This window comes from Diadema setosum, chromosome 13, assembly GCF_964275005.1.
Source record: "Diadema setosum chromosome 13, eeDiaSeto1, whole genome shotgun sequence".
Taxonomy (NCBI): domain Eukaryota; kingdom Metazoa; phylum Echinodermata; class Echinoidea; order Diadematoida; family Diadematidae; genus Diadema; species Diadema setosum.
Genome location: NC_092697.1, coordinates 11,888,541 through 11,916,189, shown reverse-complemented (window position 1 = coordinate 11,916,189; position 27,649 = coordinate 11,888,541). Strand labels below are relative to the sequence as shown.

Here is a 27,649-nt window from a genome sequence, read left to right as displayed (position 1 = left end):
GGTAGTGGAACAGAATATAGAAATGTGAAAGAAAATCTGTGTTTTGCCTTTTCTAGCTTATGTCTACTTAAAGAACACTTGACTTTAAGCCCCTTCAGGAATGTGAACCAGGGAATGATATTACCTTCAACATACATTAGTAGTACACTTAGTTTGGGGGAATGTGTTGTTTGTCCTAAAAAGTGATTTTTTTTTTTTCAATTCACTTCACATTTCTTTCATACCAATCAGTGATGGCACATGAATATTATCAAAACTTTGAAGATTACAAACTGTTGAAATGAATGTGCAAATATTCTCAAACTTCACTGATGTGTATTCTTTCCCTATTATTTTTTGCATTCACTGAATCTATGTTATGGGTATATTCCCCTTCTAAACTACATATACTTGGTAGCTCAAAATAAAGATATATTCAAACATCTTGGGAATGATTGAAGCATTGTATAATATTTTCATCCACAAAATTTTAAGCAGGTAAAGTTTACCTACACTGGCCTGGTGAAAAAAAAAAAAATCTGCATAAAAGTTTCCACTTGTGAAGTGCTGTGGACCTCTCAAGTCCATGCTTTATTAATACACAGGATGAAGACTTCTACTGTATGTGATATGCACTAATAATAATGCCCAGTCTTACTGTAGGATTTGACAGAGGGATGATATCTTACCCGCTACAACAAAAGGATCCTAAAGTCACTTACCGGTGAGCCGAGAAAATCGAGTTTGAAGTCAGATCACCAAAATCTGTCAAAACGTTCGGATATCTGTTTTTACATAATATTGTAGTCTAATGTATCTTCTATCATCTGCCGAAATTTCGAAGCTAAATTATCAAAGGAAAGGCCTGAAAATAGCATTTTTTTGGGCCATGCTTGGCTTGCCCGTCAGCGACTTTAGGATCCTTTTGTTGTAGCGGGTCACATATGTCTGTATATTATTATTTAGTACACGATAGTTGCTATTTAGTATAAGAGAGTATGAACGCTGTAAGTTTCAACTACTGTAAAACCAGAAATGTCTGTGTGCATTTTAATTTTGCAAATTTCACGAGAGCCAAGATTTGGGAAATTAAAATGCTTGTAAAAAGTTATGTCTACACTAATGCATTGAATGACAGGGACAATTCTCAAAAAATTTCATGCTGTGAAAAAAGGCTGCCAGCTCCAATTTGTGAAAATGTCGTGCTGCTAACACTTCTTGCCTTATAGTCATGTCCACACTATCCAATAGAAGTCCTGGTTACAAAAGAGTACCAGTACAGGTACAGTGCAAGTTGTCCTGTATTGACAGTACAGCTGACTTGCTACATGTTACAATGTAGGTGTAGATTATAATATACATTGTAATGGTTGTTTGGAGGGTTCCTGACAGGGTAATTACAATTTACTGTAATGACCTACTCCCACGGGCGCCACAGGGAGGTTGCATAATTTCAAATTATAATGAAGCTTATCGGCCTTCTTATGCAAGTTTTTTTTTTTTTTTTTTCATGTTCGCTATTTGTAACATGACGCTATGAAGAGGGAGATAATTACCCAAAGGCAGAATGGAACTTGAATGTAAACTGCAATGCTTGGTGTGTCACAAACCCAGTTATTGTATAAGACGAAAAATATGGTGTTATTTTCACTTGCTGTAAGACAAAGTTTCACTGTATATCTTGGTATTTAGCAGTGGAAATAGTAATTTAAAGGTACAGCTGTATGCCACACATGGAAGTACATACAATGTACCATTAAAGCAAGACATGGAAGGCTAGTAATGTAACATTGCATGTGTGATGTGAATTCATCTATAAAATGCTATGTGTCCATGTGTGATATAGGTGTTTGTATCCCATATTATTACATTGGTTATTACATTTTTATTGAATATTAACATATAATGAATCACAGGCATTTTTTAATGATTTTATAGAGAGTCAGCATAATCGTCACTCTCTCAAAATGTTCAGATCTTGCAATCAACCTTCATTGATACACTGTAGTAACCAAAGATTTTTACTCTGCCTTTTTTGTCTCTTCTGTTATTCTGCTACATAATATGCAAATGTCTTTCGCCTTATGTTATTGGAAGGAAAATCTGTGTTGAAACGCTGGTATTTAGTAAGGAATTGTTTCTTTCTATTTCTTTTTCAGGTTGCGACAATTTTCTTGTTAGCTGAACAGAGCCATCAGTTTGTTTGATCCGGAGTGCAACCACACCCAACTGCCATAATGTAGCTCGAACACTTGTCTCGGTACGCTTTGGTGAGCAGTTGCTGGGGTATTGGTAAGCCAGACACTCTTGCTCTCCTGTCGTGGATAAATATTTCTTGAGACCTTGATTATACAACCTTAAGACGATGGCTACTGCGACACACCTACTAATATGATGGATTTAAAAGAGGAGGAGGTGGCTGAGGAGGGGGCAGTGTTGCTCCCAGACCCCAGCCCAGCCCCTCCCAAACCCCTGACCCCATTCCAGCTGTTTTTCTACCACAACGGACTGGAGTCCTACCTGCGGCACTTCCCCCAGGATTTCACCCTCGGCCACTTCCGGGCCCTGACGGAGGACGACCTGGCAGACGACTACGGCGTGGCGGAGCTGCCGGACCGCATCCGGCTGATGCGGGCGGTAAACAAAGCGAGGGAGGAGTATGATGACCGGGAGAGGGAACTGGACCGGAGGTCGCACCACGGAGGGGGAGAGTCCGAGGGAGAGGTGAGTGTCTTGTTGAAATCCTTGCATCATCGAAGGCCATTGACCAAGACATAGATTATAAGTAGGCTGAGAAGGAAAGAGAGAGAGAGAGAGGAATTGAGAGTAGCCTAGTTTTATCACTCAGAAGAAAATTTGTGTTTTCCTTTTTACAAGGTAATGTTGCACAGAAGTGATAATGGTACTGCTTTCTTTATGGCAAGACAAATAACATGATAACAAGGATTTTGTGCCAGTACAATCGAATGTAGTGTTTCTTCTTTAATAGCCACTATTAAAATGAGACTATATTATATGTCAAAGATACCTGATTTTAACCCTGTTCCTGTTTTAAATGTCAAGCATCTGAGAGCAAAAACACAACATGAAGTAATGTTGCAGATACTACAGCCACAGGTATTAGTCAGCTATGAGCATTAAGATGTTAGTGTTCACCACTACACACATTTCCCATAGCGATGAAAATTCACTCTTAGGAATGCAAGATGGAATGGCACTCATCTACTTGTAACAACATTCAAACATTTTAGCTTGGGTGAATTGAAAAAGAAATTGTCAACATCCAGAGTGATCATTTTCACTATTGCTGTGATGGATGAAAGTACTGGTATTGCAATTTCACAATGGCATGATCATCAATCTATCAAAAACAGCAACAAAAACAATCATAACAGGTTTGTTTTGTCTCTGATTTTTTTTTTTCGATAACAGCGATAGTATTAACGACTCAGAATAAATGAAAATATCTACAAAAGTGTAAATTCAGCATATCTATGAGTGAGAGATTTATTTGACATCCTACTGTACATGTATATGTTTGGTTGTGTCTGTTCAGTTTACATGTGGTTGTAAGTATATTGTGTGGAAGAGGCTGTGAAGACCTGCAAGTACTGTGGTATGTGCATGCACATTTCATATTGTGTGCAAAAGATCTATGTAAGAGCAATACAGGTTATACACCTCCTGTCTACACTGTACACGTATCTTGATAGGGTTACATCATTAAAGAGGAGCTTCAAAGTCATGAAACATACAGTTTTGTTAAAGCAGTAGTCTTCCCTTCATTACATGACTTCGGGCTACAGACATGATTTTGTCCCAGCCTTGCTTTCAGGCTGGAGGATGTGAGCCCTTGTACCTCTCACTATATGCTATCTGTTTGTATAATTCACATCCATACTTTTGTTAAAGACCATTGATTATTAAATGCGTGTAAACAAATGTGCCAATATGTGATGCACAATCAAATCAGACTTGGTTCAAGATGTGGGGGGAAAGGGGCCTCAAGCCTTGAAGGCAGACTACTCCTCTCTTTCAAAACCCCAAGGATGGTTAATGCCTTGATGAGCATGGGTGTACAAAGATGCCTATCAATGATGCAGGAAAATATTGTGCGTGTACGTGCATCCTCGACACAGCAGTCCAATTAGACCCATCTCCCATGCGTGGTAGCAATTAAGGAAGATGTTAATGCTCTTGTTTACTCTGAATTTGACTACCATGTTTGCTGAAGTCACGACACAGTAATACAGAATTTTTCATATTTTGTGTGGTTTCTTTTATTTTGTTTGGCCAGTAGTATAGGTTATGGAATTTCTCTCTTGTTGTAGCAGGGCCCTGTGGCATAAAAAGATGCAATCAAACATAAATCAGAAAATAAAGCATGCATGAGTCGATTGTCGGCCAATCAGGAATAAGTATTTAGAGACTTACATTCATGTACATTTGATTTTCTGATAGGTCCTAGGATATGTTTGATCTTAACTTTTACACAACAGGCCCCAGGACCGGCTTGTGCATAAAGTTGTAGGCAGTGCTCATAATTCCAAGAAAGAAATTGCATGTTGTACATTGTACTGCTGTGCTCTTACAAAGGGAGTATCAAAGGGGGTGATGTCAGACAATGCACGATACAACTTGTACATTGTACATGAATATTTGTACAATGTGTCATATGCAATGTGATTGATTTTAACACTGGGTGTGATCTTACCTGTCACCTGTCTGATTATGTTCAAGGTGACTCCATGAATATGTTGGTCAAAATTTAATACGCTGGTAGGCTGTGACAGGAACAAGGCTTATGGTGGATACAGTATCAGAGTATGGCTGACATAATGACATCGGCGTCAGCAAATTCGTATTGTGCTAGTGCTCCGGATTGTCAGGTTGTAATGTTTTGCTTCGATTATTGTAGAACATAGCATTTTTTTTTTTTCAATTAAAAGCAAAGCGTCAGTCCACATAGACACAAGGATACAAATTTTGCAATAATAATAGATTTGAATTGTCATGTACAAGTAGGTGTGTTTTGTCATGTTTACATCGCTGAAATGAGAAATACAAAGAATTTGACCTGGTTGTAGTTGCAGGCACAGTGCATTTGCACTGATCATCACTATTGTAGTTTGTACTCAGTTGCAAGACATATAATATACATCCCACATTTACCTAATATCTTTTCTACCTGTATAATTCAGTGCATATCGCATACAATATTTTTTAACCATAGCTGTGCTTGAGTACAAGAATTAAGAATGAAAAACATAAAAAGTAGTCTGATCAAATTAATGGTGCAATGTTGTGTTTGTAGCTACATGTAGTATTTTGTAGTCAGTGGACTCATGTGATGCCTTTTTCCTCGACTTGTAATAGCCAGTGTGCATACGTTGTAGCCAGGGCAGCATTGTCCGTAGACTAGTGCACACTTTTCAATATCCTGCATCTGGTTCACTGAAGGTATTGATCAAGATGATGCATGTACAACAGGATTAGTGGAGAGTGTGTACTTTTCTCTCTTTCAAATCAATGCACAGAGCCATTCATACATTGTACATTGTACCACCTTCAGTCTCCTGAGCCCCAGAGAAACTGATAGCCTATTGTTAGTTTTTGTAGCTTGTATACTGTGAGTAGGTTGATTTAGAGAAACCAATTTTGGATATGATGATTTATATGCCATTAAAAGAAGAAAAAACAACAACTTTGCTTTAAGAAAAACCCAGTAGATGTCATGTAAGAAAAACCAACAGTATAACATGAATATGACTACATTGTACATGGGACTACTCTTTTTGAATGGGGAAAATGCTTTTAAAGAGATGAAATTTCAGTTTGCTGAATTGGTAATATTTTGAATTATAGAAGTAGTTTTTATTCAAAGAGTATTGTACAGCTTGTACTTTTATACAGTACATGTTGTCTATACTGTATGTTTCAATGGGCATAGATGTACAACGTGTAGTATTACGTTGAAGGAAAACAGTAGAAATTGGTAATGCTTCCATCATGCCCCTTGCTGTACTGTACATTGTAGGTTGTTTTCCTTTTTTATTTGTATAGGAAAATGATATGTTTGTGTGAATAGAACATCAAATGGATGACCTACACTGTACTTTAATATGGGCTGTGGTATGTCATTGCAATTCTACAGCAATTGCAGCACTTTAATATGAGGAAAGATACAGTGTACATTTGTATGTACATACAATGCATAGAGGCATACCTGCATGCAGCAAGGGTTGATATTTAAGTACACGTGAGGTAATAAAGCTGTGGCATATAAGATTGTTAACATTCGTATGAAATATAGGGCCTACATAATATGCAGTTGGAAGAATGATCAGAAAAGCGGGGTAAGATTTGCTATGTTCTTCTTTGATCCTCTTCAACTGAGAAGATATAATGTCATGTAACAGTTGTGCAGGTATGATTTATCATGGCGTTACTGCTAGAGTATCCGTCCCCCCCCCCCCTTTCAAAAAGAAAAAGCAAAAGAGGGGGATTATATACTGTACCTGTTCACGCTTATGTTAGTTTGCTTTGCATTATGACCTTCAAGTTGTTGTTGTTGTTTTGTTTAATATAATTTTATAACTCTTATCCCTTTGTGTTTGTTCACAGGGTTAAACATATTTGGGAATTCCTTTTTTTTTTTTTTTTTCTACGCACAAATCATTTAGTGTAGTTTCTCTTTACATATTTTTCTATTATAAACCTGAAATAAAATGATTTGATAATATGCAGTTGGTCTGTACAAGATGAAGGTAGCCTGGTAAACAGCACGACAAAGGTATTTAAAGCAAAAAAATAAAAAAAATAAATAAAAATAATGAAAGCCCTTCAGAAATATGATCCCAGATATATCTATTGATATACGCTGTGAACTGCCTTTTATTCATCAACTGGATCACATTTGGAATCATTGGAATATTCAAGGCTGCGCAGTGAATTTTTTTTTTTTTTTTAAAGTATGAACGTTTGAGTCACACACTTCACAAGAATGCTGGTAATTTCATTCATTGTAGTCTGGATCGATTCGCTGACTCACCATCAATTTCGCGCCACCATGCTTGACATTGACAAGTGCCACTATCATTTCACAATTTATGTTACTATCTGAAGCCCCTTCTCGTTATATGAACTTAAATAATATTCAAAGTACTTGGTAGTGCCATAGATGTAAGTTTATAGTCAAGTATAAGCTGGTTGTACACGTACACAAGTATCAAGTTTTTTGTTTTTGTTTTTTGTTTTGTATGCAGAAAGTACACATGAATTTGAGTAAGAAATTGAGTACCAAAGAACCATGGCTTAAATTGTATTCGTTCCATTCATTTTTTTTTAAAGGTACTTTAATGGCATGGTATAGGTCCTACTGTAAAGTCATGGTGAAATCAATAAGTACATTTATAGGTAAAGTTTTCATAATATCTGGTATTCTAAGTTTTGCTACATCCTGCAAGCTTCATTGCAGTGTCTACAAGAAGCAGGCAGGAAGAATTGGGGATAAGAATTGTCACAGAGCGCTTAGAGGCGTATGTATAAAGTTTACAACTTACATTTGTATTGAAATTTAGATGGATATTATGCCTGAAATGCAAAGCGTTAATCTTTTCAACTGCATTCAAGATTTCGAATGTGATGCATTGGAGCTTTGGCATTCAACTCTTAGTGGATGTAACATCAATGTGTGTAATGCTGAAAGATGGTGAAATGGATAGGTTAAATGCATGGTGTGTATTAATATGAGAAAGAGTCCTAAAACATACAGTCGCAGCATAAGTAGTAGACATGTTAAACCAATCAATACCACTACGGTACATTGTACATACCGGTACTCATACTGTAAATACCATTGCCTGTAAAAAGTGTGCCTTGGAATTTACGTACACTGAGCTACATTTTTTTTTTTGTATGGCAGTGCTGAAGGTGATTCAGTTTAAATGGAAAGCAAACTACTGCAGGTGAAGGACTACAATCGGGTGTGTAGTCTCCACAAGAGCACTCACACACTTGTATCCACATTGTGGTGCAAGGCAAGATTTGCTCATCCTCAAGAACAAATATATTATGGGATGCTCGTGTTACTAGTTGAGCCGAAAGGAAGAGTGGACAGTGGGTGTACAGTGTACGTGACTCTCGCATCTTACATCACCACTTTTCTCCGCCCTATTCAAGTGCTGCTACGTTATGAAAATAAGGAGCTGCTGAGGTCTTTCCGTGTGGAGAACAAAAGATAGTAATTTGAGCTCATCGCTTTCTCGCCCCATGTACTCGAGGAAAAATGATGGCATTTTATCAATTGGCTGATGACTAAGTTTGTCAGATTAGAAACAAGCCATTGCTGTAATAGTAGACAATGCTCTGTCCCTACAAAGGTTATCACAACTGTTATATTTGTACTGTATGTAATGACATCTACCATATTTTACATTCATCAAGTAAGACATTGAACACCTTCATCAGTTACTTGATTGATCACCTCCCCCCTCCAAAGAGCAGGTGGCAAGTTGGTAGACGTTGCCGGGGTGAGTGTAGTCTTTTGACAAGGCCTCCTGGCTGAAGCTTGGAAAAGAGACTACAATAAATCTGAGAGAAACGACTGAACGCGAGACCGAGTGGCGCAGCCTTGAGATCTTTTGGAACCCGACATGAATTTCTTTCCTTGAACCTTGTTTTTTTGCCAATTCTGCTCCAAAAAAAAAGGTAGTGGGCAATCAGCGACCGCAACGCTCGCAATAACGTCGCATCTAGTGAATATGCATTTAACATGCATGTTGGTGGCTTGCTCATCCGTAATGCTACGTAATCCAGCCTGCACTGCCTGTGTTGACACATGATTCATTAGCATACATGTACATACTGCGGATCAACTCATGAATACATATAAAATAATTCATGTTTGCGTATGTCGCGTAGTGGCAGGGAATAAAAAAGGTTTGAAAAGGCGTTCACCCTTTCTCGCAGTGCTCTGTGTGGTTAGTTTAGTCTCATTCGTCAGCCACGAGGCCTTGTCAAAAGGCTAGGGTGAGTGTTGAGATAACTCCAGTAATCCAGAGCACCCAATCAATTAGCATTGATAATTTGTTGGGTGGCAGTAGAGAAGGGGTACCACACATAGCAGAGAGGCTCACCACCTTCTCCACTTCCTGTCAGCAATGCCAAATGGTCACAAACTATCTACTCAAGCTGTAACGGCCTTTTGAAGTTCAGATCATACTGGACTGCTTGAACCCTGCTGTTTCCTGCCTGAAACTGTCCCACCCCTGCATTCAGGGAAACTGTGTATTAGTAGACAAGGTCATCTATATTAAAAGTTTGATTGCAAAATTAGTTAACTCCATTTTTATGAATTTGGGATATTTTAATTTATGATTATAGCTGCTCTTCAAGAAACAATGAAAATAAAGAGAAAATGCAGGATATTTCTTATCTTAACTTCTGGAATATTCTTTGTTATAATGTAAAAAGTGAGGTATCACTAGAAAGATGCTATTATGCTCTATCTGATGATGGACTTTAAAAATGTAAAAAATGGTACTTAAAGATCCAGTTTACCTTTGGGAGCAGTGATTTCAAAAATGTTCAAGATATCACATTTGATGCATATGAGTAGGTCTGTTGTATCATAAAATATCCTACCATATGAATTATTTGCAATAAAACCTAAAATATAAGGAGATATCAGGGTTTTTCTCAATAAACCGTAACTGTATACGGTTTAGTCTGGAAACATTTTTATTATAACTATTGTTCACATTTTGTGTATTTAACAACACTTAACATTGATTATACGGATTCAAATTTTGACAGTGGTTGTTTCTATCCCTAACTCATTTTAGAACTATTTTAAAGCACTAATGCTGGGTTTTTGTTTCATCTGCAAATGGTAAATTATGCCTTTAACATGTTGTGAGATCAAACTCTTATGTAGATGTTGCCAAACACAGGGAGAGATATTCTTTCATTTTCATAGCTCAAACACAATCCATGTGAAATTTTCAAAACAACACATCGCATGATTATCAACAGCAATTAGTCTTCTAAACAGGGCACCCCCTTAAAAAAAATAGTGGAAAATTAATTTTGTAATGAAACAAATGGATTTATATTGTTCCTGGTAGAGGAAACATAGGATGCCGATGGCAAGCAAAGTTTCTGATGGATGTTGAGGTGATTAGAAACAGAATTAAGCAGAGAGGTACAGTTGAACCTCTATTATCCGGCCTCCCTTTATCCGGATCTCTCTATTATCCGGACGCAATCTCACCGTGATTTTTTTTTTTAATAATTACGGGAAGAAAGGGGGATTCCCAACTCCTTGAGAACTCCTACCCAAACACACATGAATTACATATTACTTCCAATATGATTAACATACATTGCAACAAATTTCCTTCCAAATTGCTTACCTTCAGACATTTCAACATCCCGAAACATCCCCAAATGTAACAATGAAAAGGTTGCAGTATACACATTACTACATGTGGTACTACAATGGGCTACATCAGTACATGTGTATGTATAATGTACATGTATTTAAAGCATTGAGTCTCCCGTATCCGGCCAAATCCCTTATCCGGATGAGCCCCGGTCCCGACTTGTCCGGATACGAGAGGTTCAACTGTAGTGGTATTGCGTGAAGTACATCTGTAAAAACAACTTATGAAACTGAAAAAAGACACAAGTACAAGTCAGTAGCACTTTCAAAGAACTGTACACTCTTTCCCAGATGCAAAAGCAGACATGATGTACATTGTATGGCTACATGATTATAAATAGGGAGAAGAGAATGCTTGGCTGCTTGAAATTTGCTTTTTGGAGATTTCTTAACCATTTTGTGATGCCCCTTTAACCATTTTGTGATATATTAGTAATGTCATTTTTTTTTTATCTCAAGCTATAGAGTTGAATACCATATTATGTAAAATAAACATTGTTTTACTTAGGCTGAATGTGCTGGACACATTTACATTGTAATCTTTAAAGGGCACACAGTATTGACAAAGCTCTAGTTGCAGTAAGGAAGTAAAGCATATAACAACTGTACAATTGTAATTATGCATCATTAAACCATGCTTGATTAATGCACATACAGTATATTAATCTGTTATTGCATGCATCAAATTTTTTATTTTGAATTTTGTGTAGATACTGTATTATGGGTACTTTGTACTGCTTTTGGCTTATCATGGGATAAAATTGATTGCAAATGTATACATTGAAGACGTATACAGAGTTAATTTTTGAAATATTAATTCAATGTACATATTTGGCCTCTATGTCATTATGAGAAATTGGTATTAATGACAGGAGGCAGAGGATGACTCATATTGCTTATTACTGTGGAAGCCCCTTGCATTAATCACAGTCAAGCTGAAGTGGCATTCAGATAGTACATAGTACTATAAAATATGTTTAGACATTGTGATGTGAATGCGCTTTGTGCAACGTTTTTGTTTTCTTGAATCGAGGAGGAAAGAAATCTAGAAATCTCTACATCATGTCACAGCCACAAAAATAAGATTTTGATGAGAGAATTTTATACATAGTTGGAGTTAAAAAAAAAAAAATCAACCTTTCAGCAATGTCTTGCAGCTTGTCTGATTCTGACAAGCAATTTCCTTGTCTCGGAGAACAAAATTGATCGTATGGTGATTGCGTAGATACACCGCACATCTTATTTACTGATCTGAGTGCATGCATTGGTACTGGATGTCGTCCTGAGCAGTAGAGTTTTTAGATGGGCAGTAGAGTTTGCAGAGGGCAATAATCTTGTTTCATGATAGTGTGTAAGAGAGATGTGGAAGGATCTACAGTACATTCATATGTTTTGCTTATTGGCCAGTGAATGTTGAGAGTGGATTAAACAAAAACATCTTTTGGTGTGTGTGTGTGTGTATTTCAAGCATCATAATCTTAATAGTCCTACAACTTTGTATGTGTGTAGATGTACTGCAGGCATGATATTCTGCAGATTTAAATCTAATGTCAGATTTTTTTTTTTCTCAAGTGTACGTTGTACACATTTTACTTTTTCAATATACATCAAAATCACCTGAAAATTTTGATTTCTGATTTTTTTTCAACAAACCTCAATATCCCTGGTACTATGAAAGTGGGTACACACCCTATGTATAAAATGCATAACTTATGTACATACAGTCCTTCCTTAGTCAGTCCTTACTGTACATTATTCTAAGAACGTTTGCCAACTATGAAGCGATCATGTTGAGTCCTTGAAGCTTTTACCTATTTTGTAAGGCTGGCATTGAAGTCTGTTTGCTGGCCCAGTTTCACTCTATTTGTATACAATGTATATCAAACAATTGGTTCTATTCATTTGCAAATGACATGACTCAAAAAAGTGTCGAACACCTACAATGTAGGCCTAGATGTACAATTGTACAGTGTATGTATTTTTGCCCGTACATTGTAAGTTATATTGGAAGTATGTAATGTCACTACTGACAATGACACTGAGAATTTACACAAATTTCATTTGTAATATTCAGTATTTTTGGTTGAATTTTCCTTTTGTGATACGTGCTATTCAGATGATATTTTATGCAAGGAAAATGAAATGGGAAGAAATCCCTCACATGTTCAATTCATTGTCTATCCATCCATGAACCAAGTAAACTTGTACTTCAAGCACTGTGTAACCAACCTGGTACTTAACTGTATACTATAGAATTTTTAAGATGTGTACAGTAGATGCTGCATTAATGGAAATCCTCCAAAACTGTGCCGCAGTGTCCAGGAAATACAAGGGCAGCATGAATTTGTAATGTGAACATCCTGCGGAGCCATCTCAATTTGGATAGTTAGCTTCCGTTGTAGGTGCATTGGATTGCACATTTACTTCCTAGAGATTTTGTCTTTTTTCGTTCATGTAGAGGAAGTCATCCTTCTCTTTTTTCTTTTATAATTTGAGATCTTACACATCAGTATTTTTACCAAATTTTGTGAAGATGGCCTTTGGGTCGGTATCAAAATATCTCTCTGACATCGGATGAATTTTACCAGAGCAGAAATTAAAGCAGTGAAAAGGGAAGAGATTAAGAGATAAGCTCACAGATACAAGATATACTAGGATGTTGTACACACATAGGATACAGATTATGATGCTTGAAATATACTACAATGTACATGGACCACACACTTTAAAAGATGTTTGTGTTTAATGAATTTACTCAAACATTCACTTGCCAACGAGCAAAACACTTGTAGATCCTACAAACATGGACAACTCTCTTCTGTAATGTTAGCAGTGTCATGAAACAAGATTATTGCCTTCAGCAAACTACATTGTATACTGCTCATGAGGACGTCCAGTAGAAATGTGTGCATTCAGATCAGTAATCTACATTTGTACACAACAATGCATACAATCAATTTTGTTTTCTGAGACATGGAATATTAATCAGAATGAGACAAGGTGCAAGATGACAAAGACACCCCCAAAACCCGACATCAGACTTGTAAATTGATGAGGCACATGCAGGCTTTAAAAGTGGTTTGTCATTATCATCAGCAACCTCTTTCTCTTTCACTGATAATGACAGCACTACATAAGAGGTGGGCAAAAGAGGATAATTCATAGAACACTTGTGCAAGTACCATGGTACTCAGTATGTTAAATACAAAAGATTGGGAAATATTAAGTGTTTATAACTGTATCACCCATGATTACTTTCCTACCCCTTTTCTTCTGTAAATGATTTAGGCAGCAACCATTCCATGAAGATGAAAAAAATCTCTACTTTTTCAAAAAGAAATGTTGTATTGTGACCATACGTCGAGTATCATGTAAGCATGCCAGAAAGTTTCATGACTTACTTTTTGAAAGTAGAAATGTGGTTTGCTGTTCTGCTGGACACTTTTGTGATACTTTGTCAGGCACAGCTCCAATCTTGGATGACATTTTGTTGTTCTTTGCTGTTAAAGAAAACCCTGTTTTTATTCTCCCACCCACCAGAAATGCAAGAAATCAAAATCTCTGTGGTGAATTCTAAGCAGGAGGAAAAGGAAAAGACGTAGAGAGAGCGTGAGGGAGAGAGAGAGAGAGGGAGAGAGGTTTTTTTTTTTTAAAGTTTTTTTTTCTCCTCAATTACTATATTTCCATCAGCAAAATTGCACTGCTTGATATTGTGCAGATAAAATCTCGTGGGCAAGTGTGCTCAAATACAAGTAGCGTTCAGGGTTGTGCATAGGTGAGATGGAGGAGTTTCAAGCACCAGTCCAACTTCCTTTTGCTTGTATGCTACACAGATTGAAGTATTCACAATACCATAATAGATGGTTGTCTGTCAGCCTGTGTGTCTGTGCATAATCATTTCCTGTTGCTATGGTAACTGTAGAATACTGCATCCAAAGTAATCGGGAAGTGGTGTGATCAACTGCATGCATTTTAGGATTGTGAGTTTAGGCAAAATGCAAAGGATTTGGGCTGGTTGAAGCTGAGCTTTCACTTTTACTGTAGTATACTGTAGGCCTATTAGCATTTAAAAGAAATAATTACTCATGTACGTGTGATTAAGCAAAAGTATTTCACCATAATATACTATGAGAGAATAATATTTTGGTCTGATGACAGGATGCAACAGATACAATTTGTAGGTCAGGTGAATATCAAAGGGCAAAATGAAAATCTTCATGAAAATACAGTATTTTTCTCCCCCTTTTTTTTGCAATGGAATTTTGTGATGGCAATCATTATTTTAAATATTGTACCCCTTTATTTCTTCTTCATCATTTTTATGAAAATCACTAAAGACTTAAATAGAAAAAAAAAGTTTCATCAGAAGCAACAGCTGGTGTCATGACAAATTTGAAAGCTGGCTTGGTGTAAATTTTGGTTAGCCCACCTGTGACACTGCGTGACAAACATACAGTTGAGATTGATTGAGACAGGTATGGCTGTATGAGTAGATTCCCCCTCCCCCTCTACCTGTAGTAAAAGTCATGACAGTCTATTGTGGTAGAGTACAGTACTTCATGAGCCTGCAACAGTGAGCAGGAAACCATAAAAATGGTTTCACTGAATGCTTGTACATGTCTCATGGTCACAAGCGAAGAAAAAAGGAGGGCAAAAGAAGAAGAAGAAGAAGAAGAGAGAGAGAGGAAAAAGAATAAGAGATCAGATAATATGAAGAAAGAGTGTAGGCACCCATCTCTAGTATCTTTATTTTGAAGATGTAGCAGATGAGAGTGACGAGAATACATAAAAGGACTCTGTGCACACCCACATTTGATATCGCTCAGGCCCACTCGGTTTTTTCTTGAATGTGGCTGTTGCAACATCAAACAGAATGTATGGAAGATTAAATCTTTACATCAATGTATTTTATACTCTACTGTGGTATGGTGGTACTAACTTTAGTTTCAGGTATATAGGCCTACCTGTATATCACTCTTAGTGAGAAATTGGAATATCAATACTACCAAAAACTTGTTATGACCAAAATTTTATAACTGACATACATGTGTAGTCTTGGACAGTATTGAAAAGATTCAATTTGAGTGAGGAGTGTTTTGGGTTGTTTTGAGGCCTAGGGGTAAAATAATATATTGTAAGGGTTAAGGTATCACACTTTACTTTGAACAAGCTGCCTGGCTTCCAGGGCTGTTATTTCCTTCAGACGGTGTTCATGTTGAGATTCTTCACCACCTCCCCCCCCCCCCCCCCCACCCCTTCTCTTCTTGAAGAGAAAGAAAGCACAGACACCTAGCCTGTGGGGTTCAGCTTTTATTACATATCGCTCGGGTAGAATGCAGGTTGAGGGGGGAAGTCTTCCTCCGGGCATGTGATCGATTGTTGTGTTATGGTGCCCCATACAAATTAGACGAGATGGTCTGTCGTTGCCACCGGATACATTCACTCTATGGGAGTTTTTGGTCTTCTACTGTGTGCAAGGAAGGTCAGGGGTTGACCCTTTAAGGGAAATCTAGCTAGAGACATTGTACATAAAATCTACCTCAAAGTGTGTTATCAAGAATCTCTAAATTTGTAAGAGGTAGTTAAGAAGTATAAGCTTTCATTGCACAGTCCTAAGTCAGATCAATGCTTCGAGACAATATACTACAATTGTAGTAGAATTCTCATCATCATATTCAAGGGAAGTAGTGTTTGGTCGTGGCAAAGCGGCTCTGGAAACAGCTGAAATATACGCAGAAATGAATACTTGATGAGAGCTTGAAATACTGTCAGAACTTAATGCAGCTGCAATTCGTCATCAGACCCATTATTATACATATAAATGGTATTTCCGTTGGGACTTACGATAATTGATCATGAAGTATTTGTTATCAATCAATAGAGAATTGATACAGCCATTCTTCATTTGGGGGAAAACAACGCTGATGTCTGAAATGTCATTGAAGCATGGTGATAATGTTTTGCTTTATCACAAGAGTGGAGTCATCAATCTAGGCAATTGGAAAACAGTAAACCATCACTGCATGTTGTTTCAGCGCTGATAATGATTGTCGCTTCCAATGTAGCAGTTACCCAGCAACCATGAGAAAGATTGATCAATTACCCTCTGATTACTCTGATCACAAAACTGAAATGGCAATACACGTGTCATATAAGTCCTTGCAATGTTTTGAAAGTGAAGACTAAAACTTGTATGTTTTTACAGTACCTATTTTGCTCCTCTGGCATAGAATATGCAATAGTCACCTTTCATGGAGGTAAACAAAGCAAACATCAAATATTATGCAAACACAGTTTTGTTTTGTTTGTGTTGCGTGAGGGAAATGAAGGATTTGGAAGAAGACATGTCATACTGTATGTTGTGGAAGGATTTTTCTTCTGTTTGTTTCCCTCTGTACAAATGAAATTTAGACCTCATCTTTCCCCCTCTGCCTAATATATTATCTCTGGCTCTCAAGACATATTATGATTCCAAAGGCCTTTGAGATAACTCCCCAGATACATTGTAATAGCTGAATAATTATCTTTATCTTTTCTTCTCGGAATCCTGGGCATATGGCTGACAAAAGGAAAAAATAAACTCAGAGTGCCATGACATTTCCTTATTAAGTAGGAAAAGGAATTAAGCTTCCAGTATGTTCCTATTGGTTAATGAATATTGCTTGTGACAGCATCGTGACAATGAAATGAAAGGTTTAAGTGTTGCTCGGTTAAATAGTATGTTGTGAACTTATTGAAAAGAAGAAAGAAGATTTCATTTTTATATTAAAAAAATGCACACAAGTGTATATATACTGAATGTAGTATACATCGTAATTGAAATCATGAGCAATACATTTTCCCTTTGCCCACGTCAGATGCTCTTTTCTCTTGACCTTTGATCAGCAGCATAGGGTGGAGCATCGCAAATATTAAAGTTATGATCAATTGCGGGAAGAGATCACTTCCGATGCAACACAGGAGTCCAATTAGTTCCACCTTCGATAAACGTGTTGCTCCTGAATCATGCATGATGCCGCAATTAAGGTTTTGCAGACTATGAGAGTAGTGTGAATATATAGCATTTCTGTGTTGATACAGCAGACTTTGGAGGTGGTCATGAAAGAAAAATGTTTTATGTTTTGCTTCCTTTTTGGTTGTAAAGGAAGCAAAAAGATGCTGTGACAAGCTCTGTGTTCAAACGACTTTCAACCTATTGAGGACGAGTCCCGAATATACTCTGGAAAGTGTCTATGGGAAATGCATGTTGAAGCAAAATCGGTCCGTCCTAAACTGGTTAATACAGTAAAATCATACAAATAGAACTGAAAATTAGATTAAGACTAGGCAATCATGTATAAATTAAGACAAGATATCTTCCCTTACAGGGATTCCCATCCTCTTCAACTCAGATCTATACCCTAATTTTCCTCCCCCCCCCCCAAAAAAAGAAGAAAGTATGAAGACATTATATCCATGACCAAGTAGTTGTTCAAGGACCCAAATGATGAAGAAATGATGATCATTTTTTGTTGTTGTCCAAAGCAGAATTGCTACATTATTGACAAAATTTTGTTTTTATACCTTCAACCCGAAGAATGCTGAACTAAAGACATTATTTGAATACATGTAGGTATCATATTAGATCAATAGGAAACATATGTTCAGGGATAACGTTACATCATGCAATTAATTGTGATTGTATCTTATATCACTGCTTTGTGAAAATATGAATAAAAATCATTATTTTGTGACTTTCTCATTTCATGTTTGTCCCATTGTAATGAAACTTTCAATGCTCTGTTTTTGTATGAATTCACTCCTTATCATTAAAGTCAGCTTGTAAATAGAGTTTGAGTTTCTCTGTAAATGTAGTGGCAGAGACGCGTTCCATGGCATATAATTGCGAGTCTGTGGGTTGATGCCGGGTTGGAGATCGTAACAACTGCTATGAATATCTTATAGTGCTGTCTGGGGACCGAGGGATTGTCTTGAAATTGATAATGCAAGTTATGCATGACACTGTGTACGAAAACTGACGGCATGGCTTGGATAGTCGGTCTTGGAGACCGCAATAAGGCAGCATAGTGAATATACACACAGGAATATATATTTCACTCCGTTCTCAGCTTATCTGTTTTTTGTGTCTATGTTGCATGAAGAGAAAATGTCATGGTTTTCAGTCAGGGGCTGCATTGCTTTATCTACTGGATCTTGAGGTGAAATAGTATATCCTCGCAGGTAGCTTTAACACACTCAGTGGCTAACCATCTCCTCTGGGCTAGATTTGTGGTGGATAGAAAATACAAGGGGCTGTGACTGGGAAACAACAAGAAAGCAAAGAGATTACAGATGTAATGGCTTGTTCTGGCTGATTTGATGTGCTGGTAAGGTACGGATAAAGAGTCGTCAAATCTTGGGTCATATGTGCAGACAATACGCATACCAACAGTTATTGTTTCATGAAATTGTTACATGGGGTGTGTTTCACTTATTTTTTTTTTATTTTATTTTTTTTATTGGAGGGTGGGGTGAATTTTAAGCATTGACTGATTTGTGAAATCAACAACTTGCAAACATACATTATGTACAACCTCCCATAATACAAATGCTGTGTATATTGTCAGTATTTGTATTGATATTCTTCATCACCACGATGGGATATCACTAAAAGTCACTTTCTTTTCTCCTAAAGATGATGAACTATTTGATTGCTCATTCCATCACTGCAGTTCACATTCATGAATATAATAATAAAGTTAAACCCCTTGCATAATTGTCTTGGTTGTTTCACAAAATATCATACATGCATACAGCGTAGTATATGATGCGTACAGTAGTGATTTATCAGTTCTATGTGCTATGTGCTTTAATAACATATATATATCGAAGATTAGCTGAGAGGTGTTTTCAGTGTGTCAGATTTGTATTTGTATTTGTGAGCATTTGAATGTGGAGCTCACAGAGACGAGATGCTGCTTATCATGTGACATAAAAAATGAATATTATGATCTGTGCATTGCTTCTTATGCATTTGTCTCCCAAGTGGTCATGTAGTAAACCTGTAGTATGTGAACAGATTATATCAGTACTATTCAAATCATGTGCAACTGGCAAAGGTGGAATATGCAGTGTACATGCAGAGCATTTATGAGGGTGTTATGTTTTAATCTGTTTGTGTGTGTATGTGTGTGTGTGAGTGTGTGTCTGTGTGTGTGTGTGAGTGTGTGTGTATGTGTGTGTGTGTGTGTGTGTTTTAATTCACTCAATTAGTATTATGGAACATTTGAAAAAATATAGGCCTACATGTACATACATTTACAGGTACCGGTATATTATCTGTGTGTCTATGGTGCACAGTGAGTAGGTACTCTGTACTGTGATACATGGTGGTTAATTACCAGGTATATAAAATATCAAACACTGTCTCACATTTATAAATTCTAGTGTCTCTCTAAATCAGTGATGTGCATTCTATATCAGTGTACACTGTACATGCAGACCTCCCAGCCATTTTGAATTTGAGGAAAGAATATGAACTATTCTGTACTCAGGTTTTGATACGATTTCCCTATTTTTTCTTGATGATTTTACTGTACAGACACCCTTATTCGATATGTTGTTTCTTTTCTGTTTTTTCATTTATTTATTTATTTATTATTATTTTTTTTTGTGCAGAATCTTCCCTATTTTCAGTAAGACAGGTTGGGAGGTCTGCAGTATGGTCCCAACAAGCCAAATTGTTTCAACCTTTATAGATTTACAGAGAACATTATCAAACATGTAACTTAGAGTGTGAAGTATAAGTCAAGCTATGTCTGAATGAAAGTAAAGTATCTTTTGTGTGCAATGTGGTAAACAGAGACGTGACACACCTGCTCATGCTGTAAAGAGTTCAGTAACACATGTGGGATTCATATTTACTACCAGCTACCCAGTCAAGCCACAAATATGCACAGAAAGGGTTCAGAGTGAGGTCAAATGGCTTCTCCGAAAAAGATTTACACAACTTCAGATTATACTTGAATGCCAGACTTATGACAATACAGGCATTTCTGGTCCCTTTGGAGTAAGCAAACAAACAAACAAACAAACAAAAACAACAACATCAAAAGACAAACAATAACATGTATACTTTTTTTCTTGCCATTTTTTTTAATGCATACAGCATAGGCTCATGTGTAGATGCTTATCTGTTTTGATGAAATCAATATACACTTGTAGTTTGCTTCAGGGGCTCAGAACAAACATGAATAGGTCTAGACAAGTAGACAAGACTATTATTTGAAAAGAAAGGGTACACTATTAAAGCTGAAAGCATTTAAGATGAATATAAAAGTGCTTTGCACTTTAAATACTGATTGTTAAATGACACCTGTAAATCATAATGAATTGTCACAGAAAAAAAAATTCTCCCAGAGAATATTGCTTCAAATGAAAGACATAATACTTGTGGCTTTATTTTCATCCAGTATGAGAAATTATAATGGTTTTGTGAAACAAAATGTTTACTTTTCTGATATGATTTGGCATGCTTAATTTGAGCAATTTTACCATTCTGACCAAAGTGTTATTTCAATCATTGTCCCTGTAGAATCTGTTTTCAAATGTGCAGATGTTGCTAGTCAAAATACAGTGGGCATTTAACGGAGCAATATTGGAAACGAATGGACGTGTATCTTTCAGGGAGCTAGGAGACATGTATGCTGGAAAACGAGGAATGTTCGCATGCATTTTGATTATGCAAATTTTGCGGGAGCCAAGATTTGCGAAATTAAGATGCACGCGAAAGTTCTTACCTTCACCATATGCATTGAATGCCAGAGGCAATTTGCGAAAATTTCATGCCCCGAATATATCATGTTTTAAAGTATGCCTACATGCCTATTTGTGCTTCTTACTCATTCTTTATTTTTCTCAAGTTGTGGGCCAAGCAAGCAGCATGCATGCACTTTAGTGTATGCACAATCTAGTTCATCCTGCAACATTCACATTCTTTATTATAAGCTGTTATTTCCGCATACAGATATTTTCGCGAATGAGGAGGTCATAGACATTTCAGCGAGATGTTGTTTTTGCCAACTGACGCTAACACTAATGTAAATGCATTATTATGCTAGTTCATCATGGCAACATATTTGCGTGTTGTTAATTTTGCGATCGATCCACTTGTGATTGCGAAATTTGCGAAAATATCAACTTATATAGTAGCAATTGCCCAGTACAATTTCAGTGTAGGGGTATTGTGCCCCCCCCCCCCCATCCCAGAAAATCAACATTTTGTTGAGTTTGTTGAAATCCAGTGGGGAAAAAAAAACCAAATCTTTTTTGAGTATTTGGAGAAGCAGATAGGAAATCCTCTTCCTCCTAACCTCCTCTCCCCTAAAAAAAGAATAAAAATCAGAAAAGAAGTCATGGTGCTGAACCTGTTAAAACTACATTTAGTTGTTATTGTTGTTGTTATTTCTTCTCTCACCCTTGTATCTTTTTCAGAGAAAAAACAAAATTTGTTATCTCCCAATGGCACTCATGTGGTGTACAGAGTACATCAGCGGGGCGGAAATTATTAACCCCGGGAGATGAGATGTAATGTGATTGCAATTTTCCATTAGTGCGGCTTCTGAAGGCCATTCTGACCGCTAAAGTTGGAGCCTCGATTTGCCGTAGCTCGTTCTGATATTCCAGCGTTTACATTCGTCATGAGCGCAACATGTGAAATTCTGCGCTGTGCGTAGTGACTGTAAAGAATAGAATTGTGGAGTAGCTTATGCTGCAGCAAAGTACTGTCTCAGTTGACCCCAATTGATACAATTTCAGATCAGCTAGTATGACTCTAGAGTCTTGTGGTAATGCATGAGAAATCTGTTATGGAAAGAAACTTGAAAATTTTGTCTTGAAATAACGGAATTCTACACGTATGTAATTCTGCATTTCGTCACTTTGTAAACTTAAAATACGCATTATCCCGAAGACATAAAACAGTGCTAATGTAGGTATAATATATGTGTTACTTGATTATCGAGATACTGTTTTTAAAGGAATTTCTCTGTGTAAATTCACTATGTCATTCAATGTCTTCTTTATATTTATGATTAAAAAATTGATATATTTATATCTCTATTCCAAGTACAACACTTGGACCCAACATATGCCATCCCTGTCTGCATGTGTACGTTTTTGATAGAAACAAACACAGATGAAAAACTAAAAAATTGAAGAGAAATTTTCGCTCGCATTTTAATTTCGCGAATTACGTGAAAGCCGAGATTTACAAAATTAAAATGCACGCGAAAGTTCTTTTCTACACTACGATACATTGAATGCCAGTAGCAATTCGCACAAATTTTATGCCGTGAAAAATGCCATCAGCTTTAATTCACAAAAACGTCGTGCCGTAGTAGTGGTACTGGCACCTACACTTGTACACACTGTACCCTTCATATGAAGATTGCGGTGACACAACACTTTGCGCCTGCGACGATTGCTCTGGCCTTGATTTTCTCAGAGGACTTAGGGTTAGGGTTAGGGTTAGGGTTGTGATAGGGTTTTAGGTTTAGTTTGATGTGAGGATTAGGATTACAGTAGGTTTAGGGTTATGTTTTTGGGCAGAAATTATGTTTTGCTTAGCATGCAGATTTTCCATGGGAGCAATTGTTGCAGCAGCAAATGTCATGGAATCAGAGACTGCATGGTAAACATGAGCAAGTGGACTGTATGAGCAAGACTAGCTGTGCCTAAAGGATTTTTTTTTTCCCTTGCCCACAACTTTCACAGTGAACTGCAGACAAATTGACCCAACACTAATTGCTAGCATTCATCCAATACAGACCCAAATTCATACCATGTAAACCAATATTGATTAAATTATCTTTTAGTTTCCCACACTTGTGTCTATGCCGTGGTATGGGGTGACAGAACACCGTATGATATTAGCGCGGTTGTATGTGTCACTAGGAATTACGCTGTGGAGCAATTAAAATGGGTCGCAATTTCATCATTTACATCGTCAGATGTGGTTTCTTAATGCCTGCATGCAGTATTGATTTCATGCTATCTTACAGTTTCCATTTTGCTACGTGCTCTGTGGCGCAGTTTTTAACTCTATTGACCGATTCGGGTTCGTTGAGGGCAGCAGACATTTTACGGCACAGGGCGCAGCCATAGTGGGTGTATCAGCCGACCCCCCCTGCTCTCCCCCACCCCGGGGCAACATGTTTACACGCACTTGTAACAAAGGTTCGCGCACTAAGCAAGCATTCGCGCACTCAGTACGAGACGCCTATTGGCTAAAGAAGTTTTTCATTCTGCGCGCGTGCTAATGTAGGGAGAGGGGTGGGGGAGTGCGGAGGGGGGGTCGGCTGATACACCCACTATGGCTGCGCCCATGCCAAAAATACACATAGCGCGTCACAGAATCGGTCAATACATATGTGTCTGTAAGATGAATTTCCAAATTTGATCTAACACAAAATTTATTATGCTTGCACACATCTATAGGTTCATTGATGAAATTCAGAAGGGTTGTGTACATTGTGTGCAGCTGTATAGACAGTGTAGATTTGTCAAGTGCTAGTCTGAATTTTCAGCATCAGTTGTCATTCTAGTAGACACCTGTCATTCAAGTAGACTACTCTCATTTAAAAGTATACACTCTATGTCTAGAGAGGGAGTTGTGTGTTTATCTCAGAGGCTTGTCATTTAGAGCACATATTTTGCATGGAATATAATTTGCTATACATAGTTACCAGGAGTGCGCCCATCCCAGTTCCCTGAATGATGCCAGGAGGCTGTAGGATTTGGGGTTACCCATTTTTTTTTTTTTTTTTTTTGCCCCCACATCTTGTTAAGAAATTAAATTCAAGAAGTATGAAAAGGTCAAAGGTCAGAATTAAACGTTGCCAAAATTTTGTGAAGATACCATTTATTTGTCTTTTATACCACTTGATGTAATGTGGGTAGCAACATAATTTGCATTGAATAGAAATACATTGGAAAATGAGGGGTTTTTTTGTTGTTGTTGTTGGTTTGTTTGAGATATCATTGGTATACATTGTGTGAATTATAAGTAAATGAAGTGCACTGACATTGGCCCAGAAAGAAGAGTGGATTGTGGAAAAGTTTCCTCTTGTACAGTCATACATGTATGTACACCAAAAAGATCTCATGCAGACCTGATAACCATATTGCATTAAATATCTCTGTTGGGTAACATCTTTCCCGTGTTGCTGAGAAAAAAAAAAATATGAATTTTCCCCTTTGCTTTATTTTATGAGATCAGCTTTTCATGCCTCTCCTTTATATCTCAGATTATTATCTGCATGTCCTGGAATAAGAAAAAACAACAACAACATGTTGCCAGCTAGTTCTCTGGTCAGCAAATGTTTCAATTGTGATGTGTTCATGAAATTCTATCAGTCATATGCACTGGGCCATTTATCTCAAGCAGGTGCTTGGCATAAAAATGTCATTTAAGTTGCATGGACCCTTTTAAACTTTTTAAACTTGTAGTAACAATGGCATAGCTGATTGCTCTGTGTTTCGAAATACAATTTCTAGAAAGTCAGAGGAGAGAAGGAAGATTTCTTCTTTTTTTTTCAAGAAATCAATGGCAAAAACTGGGGGCTGGCATATTGCAGACAATGGGTACTTTATCAAAGGTGATATGAAAAGCTTTGAACTTTGTAGAGTGCTCCTGTCTGAATGGATGCTATTAATCCTTTAAAAATTCTTTAAAAAATCAATTTGCCATTCATAATTAGTTTATTTGATTAATATCTTTCTTCCTTGTTGATGAGGACTCAGTCTGGTTTCTTTACACTTTGTCTCCCTTTTACACCGATGCTGGTATGGTAAGTAAGAATAAGATGCACTCTTAATGCTTAATTGTCAGCTGGGAATGGTATTGTATTGTAAGATCTCTACATTATTCTTTTGTGCAGAAAAATTTATAATATACATTGTACCTAGCAGAAAACAAAAATCGCAAGTACCTGTATGTTCAATGAATGGCATCTGGGATTAAATTACAGATGTGTAGCAGTAGTACCATATGTGGTTGTTCTCAGAAGGGCTATTATAAATATAATGTTCTTTCTCGGCTGAGTTCTTAAAAAAAAAGAAAGTGAGCAAACATTCCGAGTGATCAGCATCTATCTAAAAATCTTCTTGATGTGTACTGGTGTTGCATTTCACTCTGAATGTCATTACTCTAATGGTATTGGGATTGGAGGGATCTACATGGTTTTTTGGCAATCACCAAAATTACAATTCTGTCACTTCCAAAGAACAGTGAAATAGATAAGAACAGGTTGGGGTAGCTCATATAGGAAGTGAGCAGGGAGGGGAGTGGTAGATAGGTAGCCTTGTTGACAGCTTTCTTGCTAATTTATCCAGTCTTTTTTCAGTTAGATTCATCTTATTTTTGTGTGCCATATCATACTCAATCTTTATATTTTTTTCTTTGTTTTGAATCCAAAGGTAAAAGAAATAGTGATTGGGAGTAGTGAGGTTTGAGATACAGGTGTAAAGTATTTTGGTGAAATAATTATTATTATTATTTTTTTTTTTTTTGGAAGAGGGGGACAAAATAGTAAAATGATAAAAATCAACAGAAAGTCTGAAAGCCAGGCTATCATAGGCATGGAGGAGAGAATTTCATATTTATTGGAATACGCTCTGCTGGTTACAAAAAGTATGGGGAATTGAGATTGATGAAGAGGAAAGAGAGTGTGTTGTGTGGGTAATTGGATGAGAATTGTATTTCCCTATAGATATGGCTCTGTAATATAGAAGATGTAGAGAAGATATCAACGAGGGGACAGAGACCTGTTTCAGAATGTAGTTTCTGAGGCAAGTATCTAAACTCGTTTCGAGTTTAGACACTGAAATACAACTGTACTAAGGCAAAGGAAAATTATCACTGACCATTAACTGCTACTTAATGACAAGCCATACTGCAGTACATGCGTGCCACAATATGACATTCTTGTTGTTTACGCATCATATTAATAAACTCAGTCTGTAATTATGCTTTCAAGAGTATACTGTAAAACATGATAGATTCGTGGCATGAAATTATAGCGAATTGGAGCCAACGGCCTCTTTCTTGGCATGAAATTTTTGCAAATTGCCACTGGTGTTCAGTGCATACAGTGTAGACAAGAACTTTCGCGTGCATTTTATTTTCGTGAATCTTTTTGCTCGTGAAATTCGCGAAATTAAAATGCATGCAAACATTCCTCGTACTTGTATACTGTAAAGTATGTATTTGTATGCATGCAAGGAAGGTGATGGAGATGGAGACAGGTCAAGCTGAGCTTCATCTTTTCAATCTTTTCAAACCAGATTTGAGCAAAATTCTGGTGGAGAGCATCTCTGGACCATGATGATTTGAGAATTTATATGCTTTAAAAAAAAATGCCCTTCAAGCTTACTCTCATGCATTAGAAAATGACTTATTAATTTGCATGAAACATCTTTTAAAATGTTTACAAACAAGTCAATTGTAAGTGTGAAACTTCTCAGAGATGTTTAAAGGGGGGGGGGGGGGGGATGGAGGAAGAATCAGTGACTTGTTGACTGACGATAACATCAGTTCCATCCAGCCTGGAAAATAGTAACCCAGACACCAGCAATATTGATGAGCAAATGGAAGATAATGATCTCGATGATGAGTGCAATGATTGTGTGAAAATCAGATGACCCGATGAGGTCATTCTGATGAGGTCATACTTGCGTGGGTCTGTGTCTCCCATTCTCACCTCTGCTGAGGAGGTTATAATTTTGCTGACATTGGTTTGTTTGTCTGTCTGTCTGGAAGTTTTAAAGCAGTTTTAGTCTCTACATGCAAGAGGCACTTCCTAGAAAGGGTGGATTACATAAACTCATTATGAAACGTAGAATAGTCTAAGTGACTTCTTCTGAGTCAAGTATTCATGACAGTTTCTATACATTTTGTGATATGTTTAGTAGTTGTGATTTGATGGATGTCTCTGGCAAATTTTGATGGTGCTTTTCTGTATCGCTTGTTTAATGCTCTATGAAGGATGTATTATTTGTTGTTAGACTTACTGACAGCTCACTCTGTTGTATTCATTAAAGATGCTAAAAACTAATGGATGGGTAGATATATCAGTGCTTCAGTTCCAGCATTGACAGTGAGCACACTCAATTAGAAAGATAATTAAATGCACTTTACATTGCACCATCTCTTCAATTACAATTATCTGAAGTGCATTATGGAAGTAA

At 37.1% G+C, this 27,649-nt stretch overlaps 1 protein-coding gene across 1 annotated transcript in view; it reads left to right on the top strand.

The window, feature by feature from the left end:
* The first annotated feature begins 2,184 nt into the window (after positions 1–2,184).
* LOC140237110 (microtubule-associated serine/threonine-protein kinase 2-like) overlaps positions 2,185–27,649 on the top strand; it is a 138,711-nt gene continuing 113,246 nt past the window's right edge. The window contains exon 1 of the mRNA XM_072317049.1: positions 2,185–2,703. Coding sequence (XP_072173150.1) covers positions 2,371–2,703 — 333 coding nt within the window. The 5' untranslated portion in view covers positions 2,185–2,370. The remainder of the gene's footprint in view (positions 2,704–27,649) is intronic.